This window comes from Cottoperca gobio, chromosome 7 (assembly GCF_900634415.1).
Source record: "Cottoperca gobio chromosome 7, fCotGob3.1, whole genome shotgun sequence".
NCBI lineage: Eukaryota > Metazoa > Chordata > Actinopteri > Perciformes > Bovichtidae > Cottoperca > Cottoperca gobio.
This window is the reverse complement of record NC_041361.1, coordinates 18030578-18050224: the sequence shown is the minus strand read 5'-3', so window position 1 is coordinate 18050224 and position 19647 is coordinate 18030578. Positions and strand designations below refer to the sequence as shown.

General features: G+C 40.8%; 1 protein-coding gene across 1 annotated transcript; it reads left to right on the top strand.

Annotated features, from left to right (window-relative positions):
- Positions 1-449: 449 nt before the first annotated feature.
- csde1 (cold shock domain containing E1, RNA-binding) lies at positions 450-18660 on the top strand. The gene is given in 23 exon segments (XM_029435138.1): positions 450-604; positions 3166-3868; positions 4873-5122; positions 6344-6532; positions 7209-7407; positions 7809-7918; positions 8799-8885; positions 9358-9455; positions 9541-9622; positions 10126-10254; positions 10703-10828; positions 10957-11172; positions 11347-11487; positions 11604-11768; positions 13060-13167; positions 14451-14498; positions 14500-14630; positions 14724-14836; positions 14930-15049; positions 15163-15341; positions 16194-16357; positions 16497-16629; positions 17101-18660. Coding segments are annotated over 21 exon segments (2712 nt in total). The 5' UTR covers positions 450-604; positions 3166-3868; positions 4873-4996; the 3' UTR covers positions 17149-18660.
- Positions 18661-19647: the final 987 nt, after the last annotated feature.

Sequence of the window (19647 nt, the reverse complement as noted above, 5' to 3'; positions counted from 1 at the left end):
CATTTAATAATAAATTGATGAACACGTATGATCAGCCATCAAAGATCTAATCAGGATATTTAGGAGTTTTAGTATTGTCAGCATTTAAATTATCCACAGTTTTAATCAACAATATCAAAGGAGTGAAGCGAGGAGTGAGCGGCCTCAAATAACATTTCGTATACGATCGATTTCATTCTTGAACACACCCCCAAGTTGCAACGTGTGGCCTCAGAAACTCTACTTGAGAAGAGGAAAGTTACTGTCAGGGGATAAAATGAGGAACACACGTGTTATTTTTCAGTGGTCCAGATATAGTGAATTACATGCTGATGAATATATTTCGAGTGACACTGCTCGTATATGCCTGATTTCTAGCCCAGATAGCAAGTTAGAGAAATATTGCCATCATGATCATAGACATATGCCCAGTCCTCCAATTATCGTTGCGAGACTACAATGAGGGTTAGTCATCAGCAGCTCCGCTGCAGTAGCCACCCTATTCTTTTTAGGCTCTCTGGAGGTCCTATCGTTGTGAAATATCGCGGTAGCTGCCTCCCTAATCACTACGTAATGTGCCGTGCTGCTTCTAGCGGCGCTGGTGACAGTGCTGAAAGCTGTTGGGGTGAGTTTTATTATTTTTCCTGTTTATTATAACAATTTAAACATTTGTTTGAACTGTGTCAGTAAGACAATAACCTTTTTTATCCAGTGGGCCTTTAGAATTGAACGGGATATACAGCACTTAGTCATACGCAGAGCTCGGGCCTGGGTGGGGGCAGCCGTGTTTTTCCTCACCATAAATCACCACACACAAGGACCAAGCGGTCCAGCAGCATGCTAGCTAACTGTAGCCGCTATTAGCCGCTTAGCATAGTGAACGGCCTAGCTATATTGTTAAAACTACACTTAAACAACTCTTTATTTCTAAAAACGTGTAGCGTTACCAAAGAGGCGGCGATAAATGGCTGTGTGAAACATTAGTGACAGACGCGGTAATTGATGAATTGATGACAAGCCTCGGATCGCTTGTCATAGCTTCTTTGTTGTCCCGTCCTCGTGCCGTTAGCTCTGATAACGTTATATTTCTGTTATTTGTGCGTGTGCAGAATACACTCTGTTACCTATACATTTGTGGTGACCCTGATTGGCTCGTTATAAGTGTATTTGGCCCGTATAATAACTTTAATGGTAAAGGTCCAGTCTTTCCGTTGGTAGTCACTGCCTTGGAAGTGACTGCCGACCCTCGCAAACTCTCATTTTGTCCTTTATTTGAAATCACATTTCTATTAAAAACGTAGACGTTACTCTGTGTCGGAGGGAAGTACGTGGTGCTATCATGTTTTACAAAATAAGGTTTCATTAATGTTTATTATTAACTCCTTTTTTAAAAGACGGGTGCCGAATTTGTCGCGACATTCAATTGTTTTGTTACAAACCTCAAACTATTTTCTGACTAGTTTATACACTTAAGGATGAACCAAAAACATTACAAAGAAGGTTTTATTGTATAGAGCTTGGCGTGGTTGTCTCGGTTTACAAGAATAACACGTTTGTGTGGTTACTTTCCGCGAACTTTTTGATCAGACTTCAAGCCACCTAACGTTACTTGTGATAACAGCCACATGACTAAAATGCCTGGTATACTAACTATTTGAGTTAACTTGTGGCGTAATGAAAGTGTCGCAGTGACTTGATTTATATGTAAAAGTTGGAAACGCCCGGGGGTAGTGGCTGTTTACGACTTTAGCGTTAGCGAGATGCTAATATGTCGGGTTGTGTTTGTCCACACAAGGTCATTAAGATGATTTATACTTGAATGCGTTAGTTTACGTAGCAAGCAGTATATCCACGAAACGCAACCCATCTTCAGTTGTTGTGCAGATGTGTAAGAGTCTTGGATGAGTTTGACATTAGCTGGCTAGCTTGGATGTGACGTTTTCGATAGCATTGCATGCCGCAACGTGTTGGAGCAGGCCTTATTAGCGGTTCCTGCTTAGGATAGCGGATTGCTAGGAAGTCACATGGCTGGTGCTGTCAGGGCGGTTGTTGTTCGGGCCCACATCAGGGTAGCGCAGTCGTTTTAAAGCTTGCGAGACTAGAGCCTCTGTTAGCTGGGGCAGGCTGTACGGTTCCCTAGTCTTTGTTGTTTAATGATTACCGAAATAAACTGTAGTCTTATTCTCATTGGAAAGGACTGAAACGGCCAGTCGGTGCTGGTGGTTTAGTGGGTGGACTGTATTTTTCTCTTTCTGCGTCACCAAAAGCTGAAAAAGGAGAACAGAAAAGCCCATCTTCCCCAAGGTTGTTTTCACTGAAGAACCGTCCCTGTTCATTGCTCATAACCTTTAACCCACTTAACCAATCCATTCTGTGATAACTGACGGACACTATCATTAGGATGTACTGCTTTAGTCCCCGTGGGGCTAGTATGCATCCAAGCCTTGTGAATGTAAACAAAACACAAAAGTGCTGCTTGTTGGTTAATTCAGATTTTCACATATTGGATATGAATATTAAGGAGTCATCTTCAACAAAAACAAGTTTCTTTATTGCTAGGAGTCCCATTTGAGCATTTTTACAACATTATAGTTTTGGGAAGTGCGTGGGATGAGAGCCATTGCAACACAGTCACAGCAGAATAGATATCATGTGTCCCGTGTTGGCTCAGCCAGCTTGTTTTCAAAGCAGTGTATTTAGGTCAACAACACTCTGCTCTCACCTACTGATAGAGATCAGTCTGAGTTTGTAATTAAATTTTACAATATTATTTCACACGGTACACGCAAACGTAATTCATCTTGGTTGCTTATTGGGCCTCAGATGCACACTGATTATCTACGATAAGTGTGCAACAGTTGAGTGATGTACAAAACAGAGCCCAGGTCAGATGGCGCCATGAATATCAAGGCCTGAACTGAAGGTTGATCTACAGCATTCCCGGCATTGTGGCCTGTATCAAGGCATCTGAGGAAAACCATTGTTAATACTTATAAATGTGGGGAAAAGAAACTAGTGTTTTAAAAAACTGGTCCTCACTGTTTATTGTTTTTAATTATCATTTGACAGTGACTGCCTCTTTGCTGACACTTTGAGCCCCTTGTGCCTTTTGTCCTTTGTGTTTACCATAATCTGTAAAGTCATCAGATTCTGCTCAGCTAACCACCTGTGCTTCTTCCCTTACAGTATGAAGTGAAACGGAACTGAATTTTTGTACCATCCGCAACTGCTTCAAGTTCAGATCATAACAAAGAAACTGAAGATAAACCTCCCAAAACAAGCAAGTTGCAACACAGAAGACAAATAAAAAACAAACGGATCACTTCAAGGGTTTAAAACACAAGAAGTAACCAAATTCTGAAACGACCAAAGAAGACGTCCATCAGCCCAATTGAAACGCAACAGAGAAGCAATCCTATGCCCAAGCATATTCTGAGAAGACTAACTGATCTGAAACCAGAAGTTTGTGCCTACTCAACAGCTTTGACAAAGCACACGTCCCAACGCTGCTCCTAGCCCTCCTCATCCTCACCACACCACCGACTCACCACCGGGGTGTGGAGTGGGCTGCTATCTGCTAGTTTTATTTCCCCCACATAGTTCCCCCATCTTTCCTTTTCTCTACTCCTCCCACTGTTTTCACTGTATTTTTTTTTCTAAGCAGTGTTATTGCACCTGCGTTTGCCTTTTTCTTGTGCTAGATTTCTCCTTTTTTTGCTTTATGCAACCATCTCGAACTTGTGCCAGAAACCTGTAACAAGTGTTTGTGTGTGTGTGTGCGTGTGTTCAACTGTGTGCGTGTGTTCAACTGTGTGCGTGAAGAGGTCTGCAGGAACTGCAAAGTCATCGAGAACCTGAGAATTACAAGATTTAAAGACGACGAATAAAGGTGGGTCTCAGTTGGTAGTCCCTTCATAACATATGGCATATCATGTTAACAACTGTCCTTTTTAATTGTTAAGTCACTTATGATTTCATTTGTCATGTTTTGAATGATCCCCTACCCCCCCACCCCAGGTATGCTGAAAATATTTCCCTGTGTGGGGTTTAAGAATTCAGATTAAATTCTGAAAGTTGGGTGGACTTCAGAAGCTGTAATTGGTAACTTTGCAGTTTGTATACATTTATTGTACATAATACAAAATCTGTGTTTGTACATCTGTAACACTGATTCAGTTTGGCCAGCTGCGCAGAGGTTGTTTTCTTTTTTGTCACTGAACACAAATAGTGCATTTGTCCTCTTTGTCAAAGTTGGATGTTGTTTAAGCAAACACTCATGTGTTAGTATTTTTATAATGGCTTATCGAAACTGTATCTGGATGTGTTGCCTGATCATTAAAGGCAAATGGCAACATCTTCAGTCAATAGTTGCAGCAGCTGGTTTCAGTGATGACACACTGTCAACCACAGCGATGGAAATAAATCCGCTGCCGCAATGCTTGATTTGAAATGAACATTATATATATATATATATATATATATATACACACAAATACAATCTTTTTGGCACATGACTGCACAGTCCTAATGTGGAATGAGTGTGATAATTGATACTGAGTAGAAAGCTTGATTTATATCATGTCAGTGATACAATTTGCTAAAGATAACTTCTTCAAACATAAGCCAGCTGAACTGAAGCTACACCACCTCCAAACAGTTAAACTGGTTAATGAATTTAGTTTGAGAAAGATTTGCCCTCCCACACCCAGCCAGCTCCTTTTTCCTATTCTGTCGTTTTAAAGTCATATCCTCCCTGACTTTTGCCTTTTCAACTCCCTCCCTTTGGGATACAAGCCCACAGCTATTTTCCTTTTGTTTTGTTTGTGACACTTGGCACACTGGCTGACCTATCTGCCTTACCCGTTATGTTTGTTCCTCTCTTCACCCCTGCAGACATCCAGCGGTGTATCATTGGGTGGTTACATAAAATAGAACTTAACAGTCCAGCAAAAAATTCAAACAAGTAATCAAGTTCAGCAAGTGCTCAAGCAAGTGTGGTCCGAGTTTATGGGAAAATATGGGCAGCCCCTGGAAAGGCTTTGTTGAGTTTACCTTGCCTGCGTCGCCACCCACCGCATTTGTTAGCGCTGACCTGAGCAGCACCTCCCCTGTCGGACTCAGCCTGTCGCCATATGGCCGATCCGTAAGTTCCACCTTCCCACCTCTTTTCTACGTGCCCCACCTCATCGAACACCCATCCACCCACCTTGCCCTGCATCTCTCTGCTGTGAATGGCCTAACCTTCATCCTTTTCGGGCTCCCGAGACTAGCCTCTATTCAGTTGTACTGTTGCAGGGTGAGGCGTGTTCTGCTGATTAGGCCGTACAAATTTGGCGCTTTTCACAATTCCTGAAGAGCCTTTTTTTTTTTTTCCTTCATATCACAATCAAGTAAAACTTTAGTTGGAATACAAGCTAAACTGCATCTCAGTTGGTCCTGTTCATGGTTTAAAAACTGAAATAAATGAAATGGGTAGTATTTAAAGCACTGGCCCATCAGCATTGAACTAAAGTATTTCATTATCTCAGTATAAACCTTTTTTTTTCTTTTTTTTACGTGGATGTTTGACAAGAATTGTCGCACAGGCAACCAAACCATTGCGGCTTGTGTGCTCGGATCTTTAATGTCCTTTGCTAAAGGGTAAAATGCCTCCGTATAGGTTATGTATTCTGTTAAGAATAGCTGCAGTACAGGGCCTAACAGAAGAGGCTGCTCTGGGACCCCCCTCATAACCCATCACCAACTCTGTCCACTGTAGAAGCATCACTCTTTTGACCTGTCATTTGCATTTTCTGATTCTCCATCTTCAGCAGTTTTATTTCACTCCACCTTGAGAAACAATTGTGACACTGCACTTCACCTTAACTGGCTGCGCAAAGAGGTTGCTTAATCTTTTCAGTTTAGTCTGCCTTCTCTGTAGAGCCATCCTGTGTTTAGTGCTGTTTGATGCTGTAATGAGAGATTGTCATGGTAGTAGTTGTTACGGCGTGTCCTTGTGGTTTTCTTATGGCTTGGTATTTTGCTGTCAGGCTTTGAGTATTGGTGATTTGTGATGAGCTAAAATGAAATGGCATTGGAGGAATCTTTGTATACAATAATGTGTAGTATATTGTGAAATGTCTACATGTTGGGCCTCCACAAATTGGCTCCTGGGCAGACACTGGTTGTTGTATGAAATAACGGCAGATTAGCAAAGTAAAGTGGAAGATGCAGTATTTTTATAACGGTATGCTGGATAACTGCTTTTTTGTAATTACCAACTTGCGATGTCTGGAAAAAGGGTCATTTAAAAACAAAAAAAGATTGCTGTAAGTTAAACGCTATGTCTATGCTCCTTTTCAAAGCTGTTGCCTCCTCCCAACAGCTAATCCAAGTCCTATCCCCAGTGTCAGAAATGGAAAGAGGCTCCTCTGAACCGCCAGTGGCTCGCAACACTGGCTCTGCCCCATCTACCTCTACTGATCCCATGCCTATCCCCCGCTGCTCCTCCCTCTCATACCATCCCCAACCAGGAAGTAAAAAACACAAGCGGACCCCCTTGTATCAGAGATCAGTAAGAGGGCATGTCCGGTGGTGCCCACACTGACTTTAACAGCCCTGTGAGCTGCTGCTGTGTCATGTGATGTTTGCTAACAGCATGGTTTGTAGTTGCGTGAAAAGTGAGTTTAACCAGGATGGAGTGGTAGAATTTTTTTAAAGTGAGTTTTTATTGATATTCCAGTACAATCACTTAGTCGGACTGTAACACTGGTAGGTTGGTAGGTAGAGGGGGGAACAGTTTTTCAACGTGTGTCTGTCTAACCAGATTTGCATGTTGCAACGTTGTGTCAGTGTTTAGGTGGTTTGGGACTAAAATCACTCGACAAAGTCTGTGAATTTTAACTTTAAGTGCATGACACTACGCACAGGCCATACAGTGTCCTTAATGTGTTCACTCATTTATGTTTTCCATTAAATAGGATAAATTATCCTAAAATTCTACCTAGTTATCGATGTGTGTTCCCCTCTGTTGATGGCCAGATAGCCCCAGAAGACTCTGATGTAGCTTTACTATTGCTTTTCCTCTCCCCACTTTCTCCTGAAATTTGTTGTACCTGCATGTTTTGAAGTGGTTCTTTTTTTTTTATTAAGGTTGGCATCAAACACTGCATTAAACTGTGACATGCTTCTTTTTTTTGGTCTGCTTCACGGCTGAATGCATTTTAACACTTGTGTCTCCTCTTTCCCAGATGAGTTTTGACCCAGGCATGCTCCATAACAATGGACATACTGCATACGCTAATGGCACTGGGCCTGGCATTAGAGAGACTGGTGTGGTGGAGAAGCTCCTGACTTCCTACGGTTTCATTCAGTGCTCTGAACGCCAGGCTCGTCTCTTCTTCCACTGCTCACAGTACAATGGCAACCTGCAGGAGCTTAAAATAGGAGGTGAGATTTCTTGGACTTGTGTACCAAACCTGTCAAAACATGTCGTGGTTGATGTGGCTACATCCCAATTACTGGTGGTGCTCACTGATGAATATGTTGTATTTATAACAATTGTTGTGCTTTACCAGTTACATGCTTTTTAATGTGAAGCTGCAGCAGTAGGAAATGTTTGGTTTGCATAAGCAGAAAAATAATACAGAATTTATTTAATTTATACACCCCGTTTTGTAATACTGCAAATGTATAAATATTGCAGTATTTTCGTCATTGGGCCGTAGGCGACCGGTGACTTAACAGACATTTACTAAATTGAACATTTACGAGAATGCCACTTGACATTTTCTGTATTATTTCAAGTGTGCCAAGTGTTTATTTTTTCTCCTGCTTCTCTCTCCCCTCAGATGATGTAGAGTTTGAGGTATCCTCTGACAGGCGCACTGGCAAGCCAATAGCAGTGAAGCTGCTAAAGATAAAGCCAGAGGTGCTGCCAGAGGAGCGCATCTCGGGCCAGGTGGGGCCAGACCTGCACGCCTATCCCTTTACTGTGCTGCATGGTTATATTCATCCAGTTAAGGAACACCATTTTATTTTTGGTTCTGTCGTTGTCTGTCAATTAATATTTATATGGCCCATTGTGTTTTTTGGGCAGGGGATGTTATTGTAAGTGAATTGTTAAATTTGACCCCCCTCTCTAATTCTGCATCTAAATTTAAAGAACAACATTTCCCATCAAGATTTACAATAAATTTAAGATTGGCATCTTGTGCAGACATGCATGTTTGCTGGAGGTGCTGAATGTCCATAGAACAAATATGGTCAAGTGATCAAATTAATTGCTCAGTGGGTGTATTCCTTTCTCCGTGAATGCTCACAGCAACTAGTATAGCGCAGTTAAAACAAATACTACTGTAGTTGGTCTGTGAAAGGTCAATGAACCCAACTGCTGCATCATTAAGTTAAACTCGGCACTAGACGGCCGAGCTTTGCCGTGGCATTGCTTTGCTCATTGTAGATGTATAGTTCATAACATGCAAGTGATGCTGCTTGTCTTGTAATGCATACATGCATACACATACTGCATCTAGGTATACATGCAAAGCACACTTTTACTGATTTTTAATTCACTCACTAATTTGTTCAGTCAGGTTATCAACATGCTACATATTTTACTCTGAGGCACCATCATGCAACAATGCAAACCTGTGGCTGATGCACCACATTTGTGACACTTGATATACTTGTTACTGTGACATTTTGAAATTAAGCCATTTCATCCATCACATGTCCAGAAATATTTTAATTGGGCTATGTAATTACAATTAATACTCCGTCTGCGCTTGGCAAAGTATTGTGCTAATAACCCCCTCTGTTATTTCCTCCCTTTTCTGCAGGTTGTCTCTGCAATCCCAGTGCACTTAGATGGAAAGTCTGCACCCGGCCAGGTGCCCACTGGCAGTGTTTGTTATGAAAGGAATGGGGTAAGTGGCATGGACTACAGCGTGCTTGATCAATGGAATAGTTATTGTAATTTTAATTTAATTCTTCCTTGAGGATTTTGTACAATCAATTACTTGCTCTCTGCTTGGCTGGGTTTTGCTAAATGCCTTCTTACATCTGCTTCCACGTTATGATTGATTTATGTCAATGATATGCAAGATGTTCATGCCAGGCCTTTTTTAAGATTCACTTGTCGTTGTATAGGGTTGCACAACTAAATGCCGTCGTAGGCCTAATCCCTTTTTAACGCTGCACGAGAATAAGGAAACAAAACGGTTAAATTTGAATGAGGAGAATGTAAATGACAAAAACAAAAACAATGCTGAATTCTATGAGCAGATGCAATGTGACATCAGGAAAAGATGTTTCTATTTTTTTTTTTATGTGACATAGTTATAGGAGTTAATACGTGTGTCCCAAACACCTTTATAACCCTGTTGTGACTTTCCACAGGAAGTGTTCTACCTTACCTACACCCCTGATGATGTGGAGGCAAATATGCACCTAGACACAGGCGACAAAGTCAGCTTTTACATGGATACCAACAAGCAGTAAGTCTTTACACCATGTCAGTATTGTTGTCTTAATATGCCCAGCGTCCCTATTTTTTAACTTTATTTTTTTTTTCTACTTTAGTACTGGTGCAGTCAGTGCTCGTAATATTCAACTAGTGAAGAAAAAGCAAATGAGGTGCCAAGGTGTGGTGTGTGCTACAAAGGTATGGGTCACTAATATCATTACATGTTTTATTGAGCAAGTTATAAATGTTATGGTTATCATTTGTGATGGCTGAATCCACAAAACACCATCATAAAGGCACTATTCAAAACACTTGAGAAAAGTAGTAATACACTTAACCGGTCAGTCAGGATTTACCAACCTAGCCACTCGGTTGTTTGTTAAAGGTGAAGGCTTTAGATCTGCTTTATATTTGATGATGGCGGGTAGCTCAGCATCATTTCTAAATGCTAATTATATTTGGTTCTATACCATGATCTCCACGATGCAGATGAATAAAATGATGATGATTGAAATGCATCACACATTTTATCTCTGAATATGACTCCTAAGTCGGTCTAAACACGAAGTTTGGCCTCAACATTTGCAAATGTTAGTTTGGTTTTAGTGTCATGAAGTAACTTTGAACTATTGAGGCAGGATCTCCCATTATGAGAGGACGGTTGATGTACCTGTTGTGTTGAACCACGTGTTGTCTTTCAGGAGGCCTTTGGATTCATTGAGAGGGCAGATGTGGTGAAGGAGATATTTTTTCACTACAGTGAGTTCAAGGGTGACCTGGAGGCTCTGCAGGCTGGAGATGACGTCGAGTTCACCATCAAAGACAGAAATGTAGGGGTTAAGCTTTTCAGCTCCGGAAATACTCGAGTGACTTTTAAACTCTTTAATCGTGGTTTTCCCCCAGTCTTTAAAAAGTCTTTAATTCAATTGTCTGAAATTTAAGTATTTAAAAAGGTCTAAAATACGATTTCTATTGTTGTGTTAACTGCAAATAATCAAGAGGTTTTTTTATTTTAAAGAAGTGATTTTGAAGAAATAAACCACAATCAAAATAAAGGTTTTCCACTAGAACTGTAACCCTAATATATTTATTGCTGTTATATATTACTATTAGATTGTTTAAACGTGTCAATGTCAAGACATACTTCTAAAACTGAAAAATACAAATAAATATTAAATTCTCCTTAAAAAGTCTTCAATGCAACTTGTTGAAACCTGCAGAAACCCTGTTTTCAATGACGTGCGTACATGTTTTACATGTTTGTTCTTGTGGCCATAGGGTAAGGAGGTAGCCACAGATGTGAGGCTGCTCGTCCAAGGAACAGTCATCTTTGAGGATATCAGCATTGAGCAGTTCGAAGGGACTGTTGTCAAGGTCATTCCCAAGGTTCCCACAAAAAACCAGGCAAGTGGACAACAAGTCTGACCAGTTGAATTGTGCTTGAGAAGGCTTTGGCTGTAAAAGCACCACTGACCCACCAACCAAGAACATAACGTACAACTTTCACAAACCTCTCATTCACGCTTCCACAGAACGACCCTCTACCGGGCCGTATCAGTTCCCGCATTGGTTTCACTGACAAGGAGCTGCCCTTTGGCGAGAAGGACACAAAGTCCAAGGTGACTCTTTTGGAGGGAGACCACATCCAGTTCAACATCTCCACCGACCGCAGAGACAAGTTGGAGAGGGCTACCAACATCGACATCCTCCCAGACACCTTCGACTTCACCAAGGAGACCCGTGAAATGGTGGGATAACAAAATAATAAATCCATTTGATATTCCTGATGTGGGGTAATTATATTGTGTAAATCATGATTGTAGAGATGACAGAAAACTGCATATTGGAAGGGGCGTCCACAAGCATTGAACTGAAGTGAATACCTATTCAGAGAGTAACTTTGTCACCCATTCCTCTTGTAGGGGGTGATTGCGGCTATACGCGATGGCTTTGGCTTCATTAAGTGTGTGGATCGGGATGCCAGGATGTTCTTCCACTTCAGTGAAGTCCTGGAGGAAAGCCAGCTGCACATCTCAGATGAAGTGGAGTTCACTGTTGTGCCTGTAGGTCCTGTTTATAAGCTTTTCACAAAAGTATGTATTCTGTCTTACTACTTAATCAGGCAAAATTTAAGCATTTGTTAATAACAAGCTAAAGTAAATGTCGTGTTTCTTGCCAGGATATGCTGTCGGCTCAGAGGAACCACGCAGTGCGCATCAAGAAGCTGCCCAAGGGCACAGTGTCCTTCCATACCCAGTCTGAGCAGCGCTTTATGGGTGTGGTGGAGAAGGAAGTTGTTGCAGCGACCACCAAGAATGTCAGCCCCACCAAGGGCAAGGAAAAGGTACCATAGAGCGCAACTATGACAAATATTATTGTACATGAAAATGCACCCGGCAGTGCGTTCAAAAACGACAGCCTTGTAGTCCACTTAAACACCTCTTCCCAATTTCTGTTTTTAGTTCTAATTTTTCCTCTTTGCTTTCTCGTCCAATGACGACCTCCTGTTCATGCTCCTTGTTGGTTAGAAAAAAGACAAGGTAGGACTGAGACGCTCTGCATGAAGCCACACGAATAAAGTCTCACAAATAAACGATAAAGAAATGCACAGACTTATAGCAATAGTTTATGCAGTTCACTAACATTTAGTCTAAGAAATAATCATTTGTTTCCTCGACCTAATAAATACACACACACACACACACACACACAGATATATATATATATACAAACAAATGATGCAGTGTAATAATACTGTCATCACAAGTGTGATGTTGACTAATAGGAGTCTGTTTTCTCTTTTTCAAGGCTAAAGTTGTAGAAAAGGTTGGTCTTTGCTGGCTTCTGAGCACTGATTGCCTCGTTTACCTTTTAGTTAGCAGCATGGTATTTGATCAACAATTAACCCTTAGAAGCACACGTTTTTTGGGAACAGGCTGTTAATTGTTGTAAGTACTATATGTCCTTCAGTAACAATAATTATTGTGTCATTCCTTAATGATATAAGCAGCAACATTAATCTGTTTTGGCATTTGAAATTAGGACTGTTGATAAATATTTTTGCAGTCAAAACGGTAAGAGTAATTGGAAGTTGCAGCAAGAACACAACGGATTAAGAAGCATGAAACGGGCTGCTCGTGTTCTGTGATCGAGCTTAATTCTTACTTATTCTTTTGTTGGGAATAAATGCTTAACATGAAAATGTTAGTAAATGACATGCTGTGATGCATTCAGGCAATTACTGTGAACAATTGAGGGATATAATACGTTGTGTGAATATTGCAGAAGTGTTCCCAATGTAACCGCATTAGTGGTGGGTGATTATGCAGCCCTTCATACTAGACCTTCAGAGTGTAACCCGGAGCTGTTGCAGTACCCTAGACTAATGCTAAACAACTAGGCTGCTGCAGAATAATGCATTGCACACTGTTGCCTCTCACATGCTTGTGTGGGCTTTCTCTGCACACCATCTTCTAATACACTATATAGTCTTAAATCATCCGCTTGAGACATTGGTAGCTTACACCAGCTACAGGTGTGGCATTGATGGACTGTCGGCCTCGGCTGGGGCCAGCTGGATCAAGCATGGGTGATGCTCGTTGGGAAAATAATGTGTTTTGTTGCCCTCTCTGTAGGAAGCTGAGGAAGGAGTGATTGCATATGAAGACTGCGGAGTGAAGCTCACTGTGGCATACCATAACAAGGACCTAGAGGGAGGAGGATACCCACAGGTTGGAGACAAGGTATCTACCATCTATTTTCCTTGATGAAGACTACAGTAGGCTTGATTTTTAAATGGCAGAAATCGGAATCACGATTATTTACCACGATTACGCAGACTTTGGCAACGTCATGTGTTTTTAGTAGGGCTGTCGCATTAATGCGTTAATTTCGATTAATTAATCACAGAAAAAATAACGCGTAAAAAATATTAACGCAGATTAATCGCACTCCTAGATGCCCCTGACTTTTGCTCCGAAAGCACGGAGCTCTGACAGCAAATATTGATATATGCGATTAATTAATCACAAAGCTTGTAATTAATTAAATTATTTATTTTTATCGCTTCACAGCCCTAGTCTTTAGAGATAAAATGTTTGTACATTTTAAGTTAAATACATCAATTTGGTCAACTTTGAGAGCAAGTTTAAGATGGATCTAGAAAAAACATTGTGCTCTTGTGCACAATTTAATCCTGTAGATATTAATGAACGAGGTCGCGGGTACAAGTGACCGGGATGGGTTTTCTCAGGCGGGTGGCTGACGTCTCCCTTAGAGATAGGGTGAGAAGCTCAGCCATCCGGGAGAGACTCGGAGAAGAGCCGCCGCTCCTTTGCGTTGAAAGGTGGTTCGGGCATCTAGTAAGGATGCCACCTGGGCTCCACCCAGCTGGACGTGCCTGGAACACCTCCCGAGGGGTAGACCCAGGACTCGGTGGAGAGATTATATCTCCTCACTGGCCTGGGAATGCCTCTGGATCCGACTGGGGGATGTGGTAGGGAAGTTTGGGGTTCCTTACTGGATCTGCTGCCCCCGCAACCCGACCCCAGATAAGCGGTAGGGGATGGATGGATATTAATGGTGATCACATTGCAAAAAAAACTAATTCCACAAAGCGTCAAGCACAAGAGGGGGCCCCTGTACCGCCGTAAGCGCTAAGTCCACGGCCCTAGGAACCAGCACGGTCCGGGTGACTCAACCCCTGGAGCTTCACCCTGCGGGCCACCTTCATCCTGGGCCTTTCCAAGCCAACCTAAAGGCGTTGTGGCAGACCCCCCGATCTGCCCACAGAGTCCTGCTACTCTTTCCCCCCCCCAAATATCTTGTTCATGATTAATCTCCAGACACAACAAAGACTTGCACGTTGAAGTGATCCCCTCAACCGTTGCAGACACTGCTGAAGAGTTGGGCAATATAAGCTATGCTGCTGATGTTACCCAACTTGTATGGCTGTGTTTGCAGCGCTGATTTACTTTCTTCAAAGTTGTGGCCCCCTGTGTGTGACATATTAACGTTTGTCCTTTAGGTGGAGTTCTCCATCAATGAAGTGAAGCGAACTGGCCAGCAGAGCGCAGGTCTCGATTCGGGTCCTCAACCGCAATGCCTCCAATGCCAAGAGACTGCTTGGATTCGTTGCCACACTGAAGGACAACTTTGGTTTCATTGAGACAGCAAATCATGACCAGGAGATTTTCTTTCACTACAGGTAAAGGATTAAGTCCTAGATGCCTTTTTGGACAAGTTGCTCATTTTGTTCGTTCAAATCCAAGTCTCAGTGTAAATCTGTTTCCTCCTCCAGTGAAATGTGTGGAGACTTGGAGAACTTGGAGCTGGGCGACACAGTGGAGTACACTCTCTCTAAAGGAAAAGGGAACAAAGTCAGTGCTGAAAAGGTTACCAAAGTGGCTGCAGGTATGAGGGGTTTATTTCCAGCCGCTTCAAGTCATAATATTTGTTGATCTGGCAGTATAGGGGGAGTGACTGCAAACTGTTCTCCACTTTTAGTGAATGAAATCAGTGAAGATGTTGGTGCTACAGTGATGATGGGGAAAGTCATCCGTCCCTTACGCAGTGTGGACCCCTCCCAGACAGAATACCAAGGGCTTATTGAAGTCACAGAGGAAGGTTAGTGTCAAGTTATAATGGGACTTGTAGACCTTCAACATTCAAATGACAGTGTTTTCTTGGGAGGCTTAACATGATCTAATCCCTCCCCCTTCTTGATTTTATTTTTTTAGGTGCAACTAAAGGCCAGAATTATCCCTTTGGAATAATGGGCATGTCTAACAAGGCAGATTGTCTGCAGAAAGGGGAACTTGTGAAGTTCCAGGATTGCACAGTGTCCCAAACTGGACAGAAGATGGCCTGTAATGTGGTCCCTCAGCGTAGAGCCATGGTGGAGTGTGTCAAAGACCAGGTAGTGATCAGATGTTTGTTTTCAGTTCCATTAGTGCTCATTGCTACGGAGCCCCTCTGGGGTCACATGGTAGGAAAATAAACTTGTGTATAAATCCATGTGGGCGAAATTTGTAAACTGCCCTGAATTCGAGGTACATTTTTCTTGAGACTTCAGACCTACATGCGTTTACTTAAATAAAACATTTACTGCTAATAAGTATTTATTCATTTATTATTATTATTATTATTATTATTATTATTATTATTATTATAGTATTTACATAAATAAAGGATCTGGCTTTGTGTTCCACCACTGAGCAGGTAAAGTCCAAGACATCAACCCTTATTATTAAACAAAACATATAAATTAATAATGAATGAATAAATATAACAGCATGGCTACTGTGTGCCAGACATACTCCTAAATCAATATATACAACATAGAAAACAAGATGTACTAAATGGGAATAAAATGGTGAACTATAAGCTTGAACCTCCACGCATGATGGGATATAACTCTGTAGAAATATTACAATACCGTTTTAAATTGATACTATCACTAAATGTACTATTCAAAGTCCCTTTTTAAAAATGCTATAGTGACACAACTGCAGATTAAAAAGTCCAATAAGGTCATAAGTTTACGGAGTTCCATAAATGTACAATGGATTACAAATCCGTTTGCACAGATTTACACATTGAGATTGTTTTCCTACCATGCGACCCCAGAGGAGCTCCGTACATCGCCTCACATTTATCTTAAGTATATTAAAACAATAGAAGGAAAGGAACCTCAGTGTTGACCGTTACTACGTGCTGCAGTGAATGTCTTCACATTTTGAATGCTGAAGTTGTGTTTTGTGGTCCCCAGTTTGGCTTCATCACATATGAAGTTGGAGAGAGCAAGAAGCTGTTTTTCCACGTAAAAGAAGTGCAAGATGGCCTCGAGCTCCAGACCGGGGATGAGGTGGAGTTCTCAGTTGTCCTCAATCAACGCACAGGAAAATGTAGTGCCTGCAACGTACGCAGAGTCAGGTAAAGACTCCAGAACCTTTTAGTTCCATTAACTATAATCTGAATTTCTGGCGTTTTATATAAATCATCTTTGGCAACATTTTCAAGTGACATAAGATTAAAAAAAAAAATTGGTCTCATTATGAACCTGCCGTTACAGTGAGGGGCCTAAGCCGGTGGTGACCCCGCGTCCAGATCGTCTGGTAAACCGATTGAAGAGCATCACCCTTGACGACGCCAGTGCTCCTCGCCTGGTGATTGTAAGACAGCCTCGCGGTCCTGACAATTCAAAGGTACAACCAAGCCTGTACTCCTACCACCTTTTGTCTGTGCGAGGAATGTAGCTGCTAGTGTTTGACCTGATGTGTAACTATTGAAATCATAACTACAAATACCAATTTAACTTGTTGTGTCAAATATTGTAAATACGAAGTTGTTGAACATTTCAATCAGTACATATACTGGGAATGAGGACATTCACTGGATTATATTCGTAGTAGTATTTAGTCATCATATACAATAAGTGTAGCGGTCTTAATTACTTTGTTTATACTGTTTCAGAATGAGTGTTGCATAATGAATGAAAAGGCTCAGGCCATTTCTTTCAATTTCCGAAAACCATACATTTATTTATTTTATATTGAGAACATCAAACCAAGTTGAGGATTTCCAGCTCCCTTTCAATAACGTATATTTTGGAAATGAAGTATATACTTGTTTTATTTAAGCTTCAACATTAATGCCATCCTTCCTCTGCTACGCAGGGCTTCAATGTGGAGCGCAAGACTCGCCAGCCCGGTGTCATTGACTGAGCAATACAGAGCCCACCCTGCTTGGTGTTGGATGGATGCCATCCCAAAGGGCGACAACGGGGATAAGGGAATTTGATTCGACACATGTTTGCACACACGCACTCGTACACAAAACATACGCACACATACAGTAATCAGCATGTGTAATCTTCGTCCCCATCAAAACCTGCGAGGGAACTTCTCTCATTCCACAGTTCCCTGCCTCGCCTCCCATGTATGATATACTTGATACAGAGTTCCACACTGCAGCGTACGTGGGGGTCTCTGAGTGTGTGCGTGTGTGATGTATCCTAGAAGTGATTGTAGTGTGTAAAGGAGGTATTTGTTTCTGAGGGTCTCGTCCCGCTAAACCAGAGTGATGACTGTGTGGCTGTCTGTGTCCCTATCTTTATCTTTTTGAATCTGGTTTGTCTGGAATTCTGCACCTGTAATCTGTCCAATAGTTTGCCTGGGGTGTCTTTGAGCATCTGCTCCTTTTTTTTGTTTTTTCTCATATTTTTGCTCCTTTACCCATGGAAACTTAAAAAATGGTTTCATTGTCAAGTTTCCACTACTGTATGCTTTCCTACAAGACGCATAAAGCAAAGCAAAGTTCCCTCCATAAGGAGGATCATATTTCTCATGTGCGAGCTTAAACTGAGGATTCTTCTCTGCTCCGTTTTTTTGAGCAGTTTTTAAAACGCTTTATTGAAGAGCTGAAGTGAAAGCATGGTGTGTGTGTGTGTGATGTACGTGAATGTCAATGTAGTTAATCTAATGGGATTTACTTTTACCAATCTGGAGCCTTTAGATACCTTTTTGGTATTCACATGCTCCACTTAAGCAATTTTTCCCAGGTGCAGAATTCCTTGTGGCATCTTATATCTGCAGTTCTTTTATACTATGTTTTTTCTTGCACATATTTTTGCTCTTTTTTTTTTTTTTTTCATTGAAAATCTGCTAATATTGAATTAAGTAAGAATAAGGTGCCTAAAAACTACAAGCAAAATGAAATTTAAAAAACAAAACATTTGATGTATCCTCTGTTCCCAGCCAACCACCAAAAAATTCAGAACAATCTTAGGGTGGCTTTTGTTTTTGTTTTTTGTTTGTTTTTTTCTTCTTCTAGTAGAAATAATACTGATATGCATCCCAAACCTGTGGGTTGAACTATACTGTATGTAATGTGTGCTCTTTTTTTTTTTGCTTTTTTTTTTTTTTTTTTTTTTTTTTGGCTTGGTGAAGTTCATTGGAACTTCCAATATAACAAAACAAATTTAACTTAAAGGAGGAGAAAGGTAAAGTATTAGAGATTCAGTTAAAAAAAAAAAAAGCATAAAAGATCAGGATACCAGTTATTGTGCGCCGAGACGTGGTGGGTGAGCTGTTGTGCCTCTGCACATTAAGTTACAGTCTAAATTAATTTCAACTTTGGAGATCACTGGGTTTCAGTTGAACCACGAACAGAGGTTCTCATGTACTTTTGTTAATGGTCTTGAATGAAACTATTGAATTAAAGTTTTATGAAAATCATGAGCTGTTGTAAATTGTTTTATTTCAGAGAATGCCTGCATGTCAGATTTATTCATGACTAAATAAAAAAAACTTTAAAGCATTTAAGTAGCTGTGAAAATGACTTTATTACATTGACCAACACTCAAGGGTTCATTTCAGTGAAAGAAATAACATTGTAAAAAAGGCATGTGCCAAGATTAGCCAAGTGTTACAAAAAGACAGGTACATAGGTATAGGTGCGTGCTCCACAGTAAGAAACATTAACCACAACGAGGGTTTCTCTGCAGATGACAAAATGTATGAATTCACCAAAACTGAAGCTCAATGGAAGCTTTCAGTCCCGCCCCACCCTTTGACATGAACCCTTGCACCAGCTCTCTTGAGGTGAGCAGTTGTATGTAATATTTGAGTCAGTTTAAAGTAGATTTACTCAAGTACAGTACTTAAGAACAGTAGGAGTAGTTTTGAGGTACTTGTACTTTACTTTTTGATTTCTATTTAATCTCAACTTCCCCTCCTTCGATTCAGAGGCAAATATTGTCCTTTTTACTTTGCAGATTCTGATTAACATTTTTTATAAATCAACAAATAAATGATGTATTGTTGTAGGTTAAGCTGCTTAGCAGTATAAAGTAATGATTCCCACCTTTACCAGCTGCAACATTAAAGTGATGTACACATTAATGCATTATTAGAGATAATCTAGTAATATTTATTAATCTGAAATGGGCCATTCTGCACAATGATTACCTTTAATTCTGATACTTAAAGTATATTTTGATGCCTTTTGACTTTTACTTAACATTTTGAATGCTGGCTTTTTAGTTGTAAGAGTATTTTTTACACTGTATTGCAGCTTTTACTTGTATAAAATATCTGAATACTTCTCCCATGATAATGCATTTTCCAATCTATAATTATTTGCATGCTTCCTCAGAGAGCAGATTTTACCAGTGTCACAATTCCATTCAATAAAAAAAGTTAATCTTTCCTCAAATTGAGGGC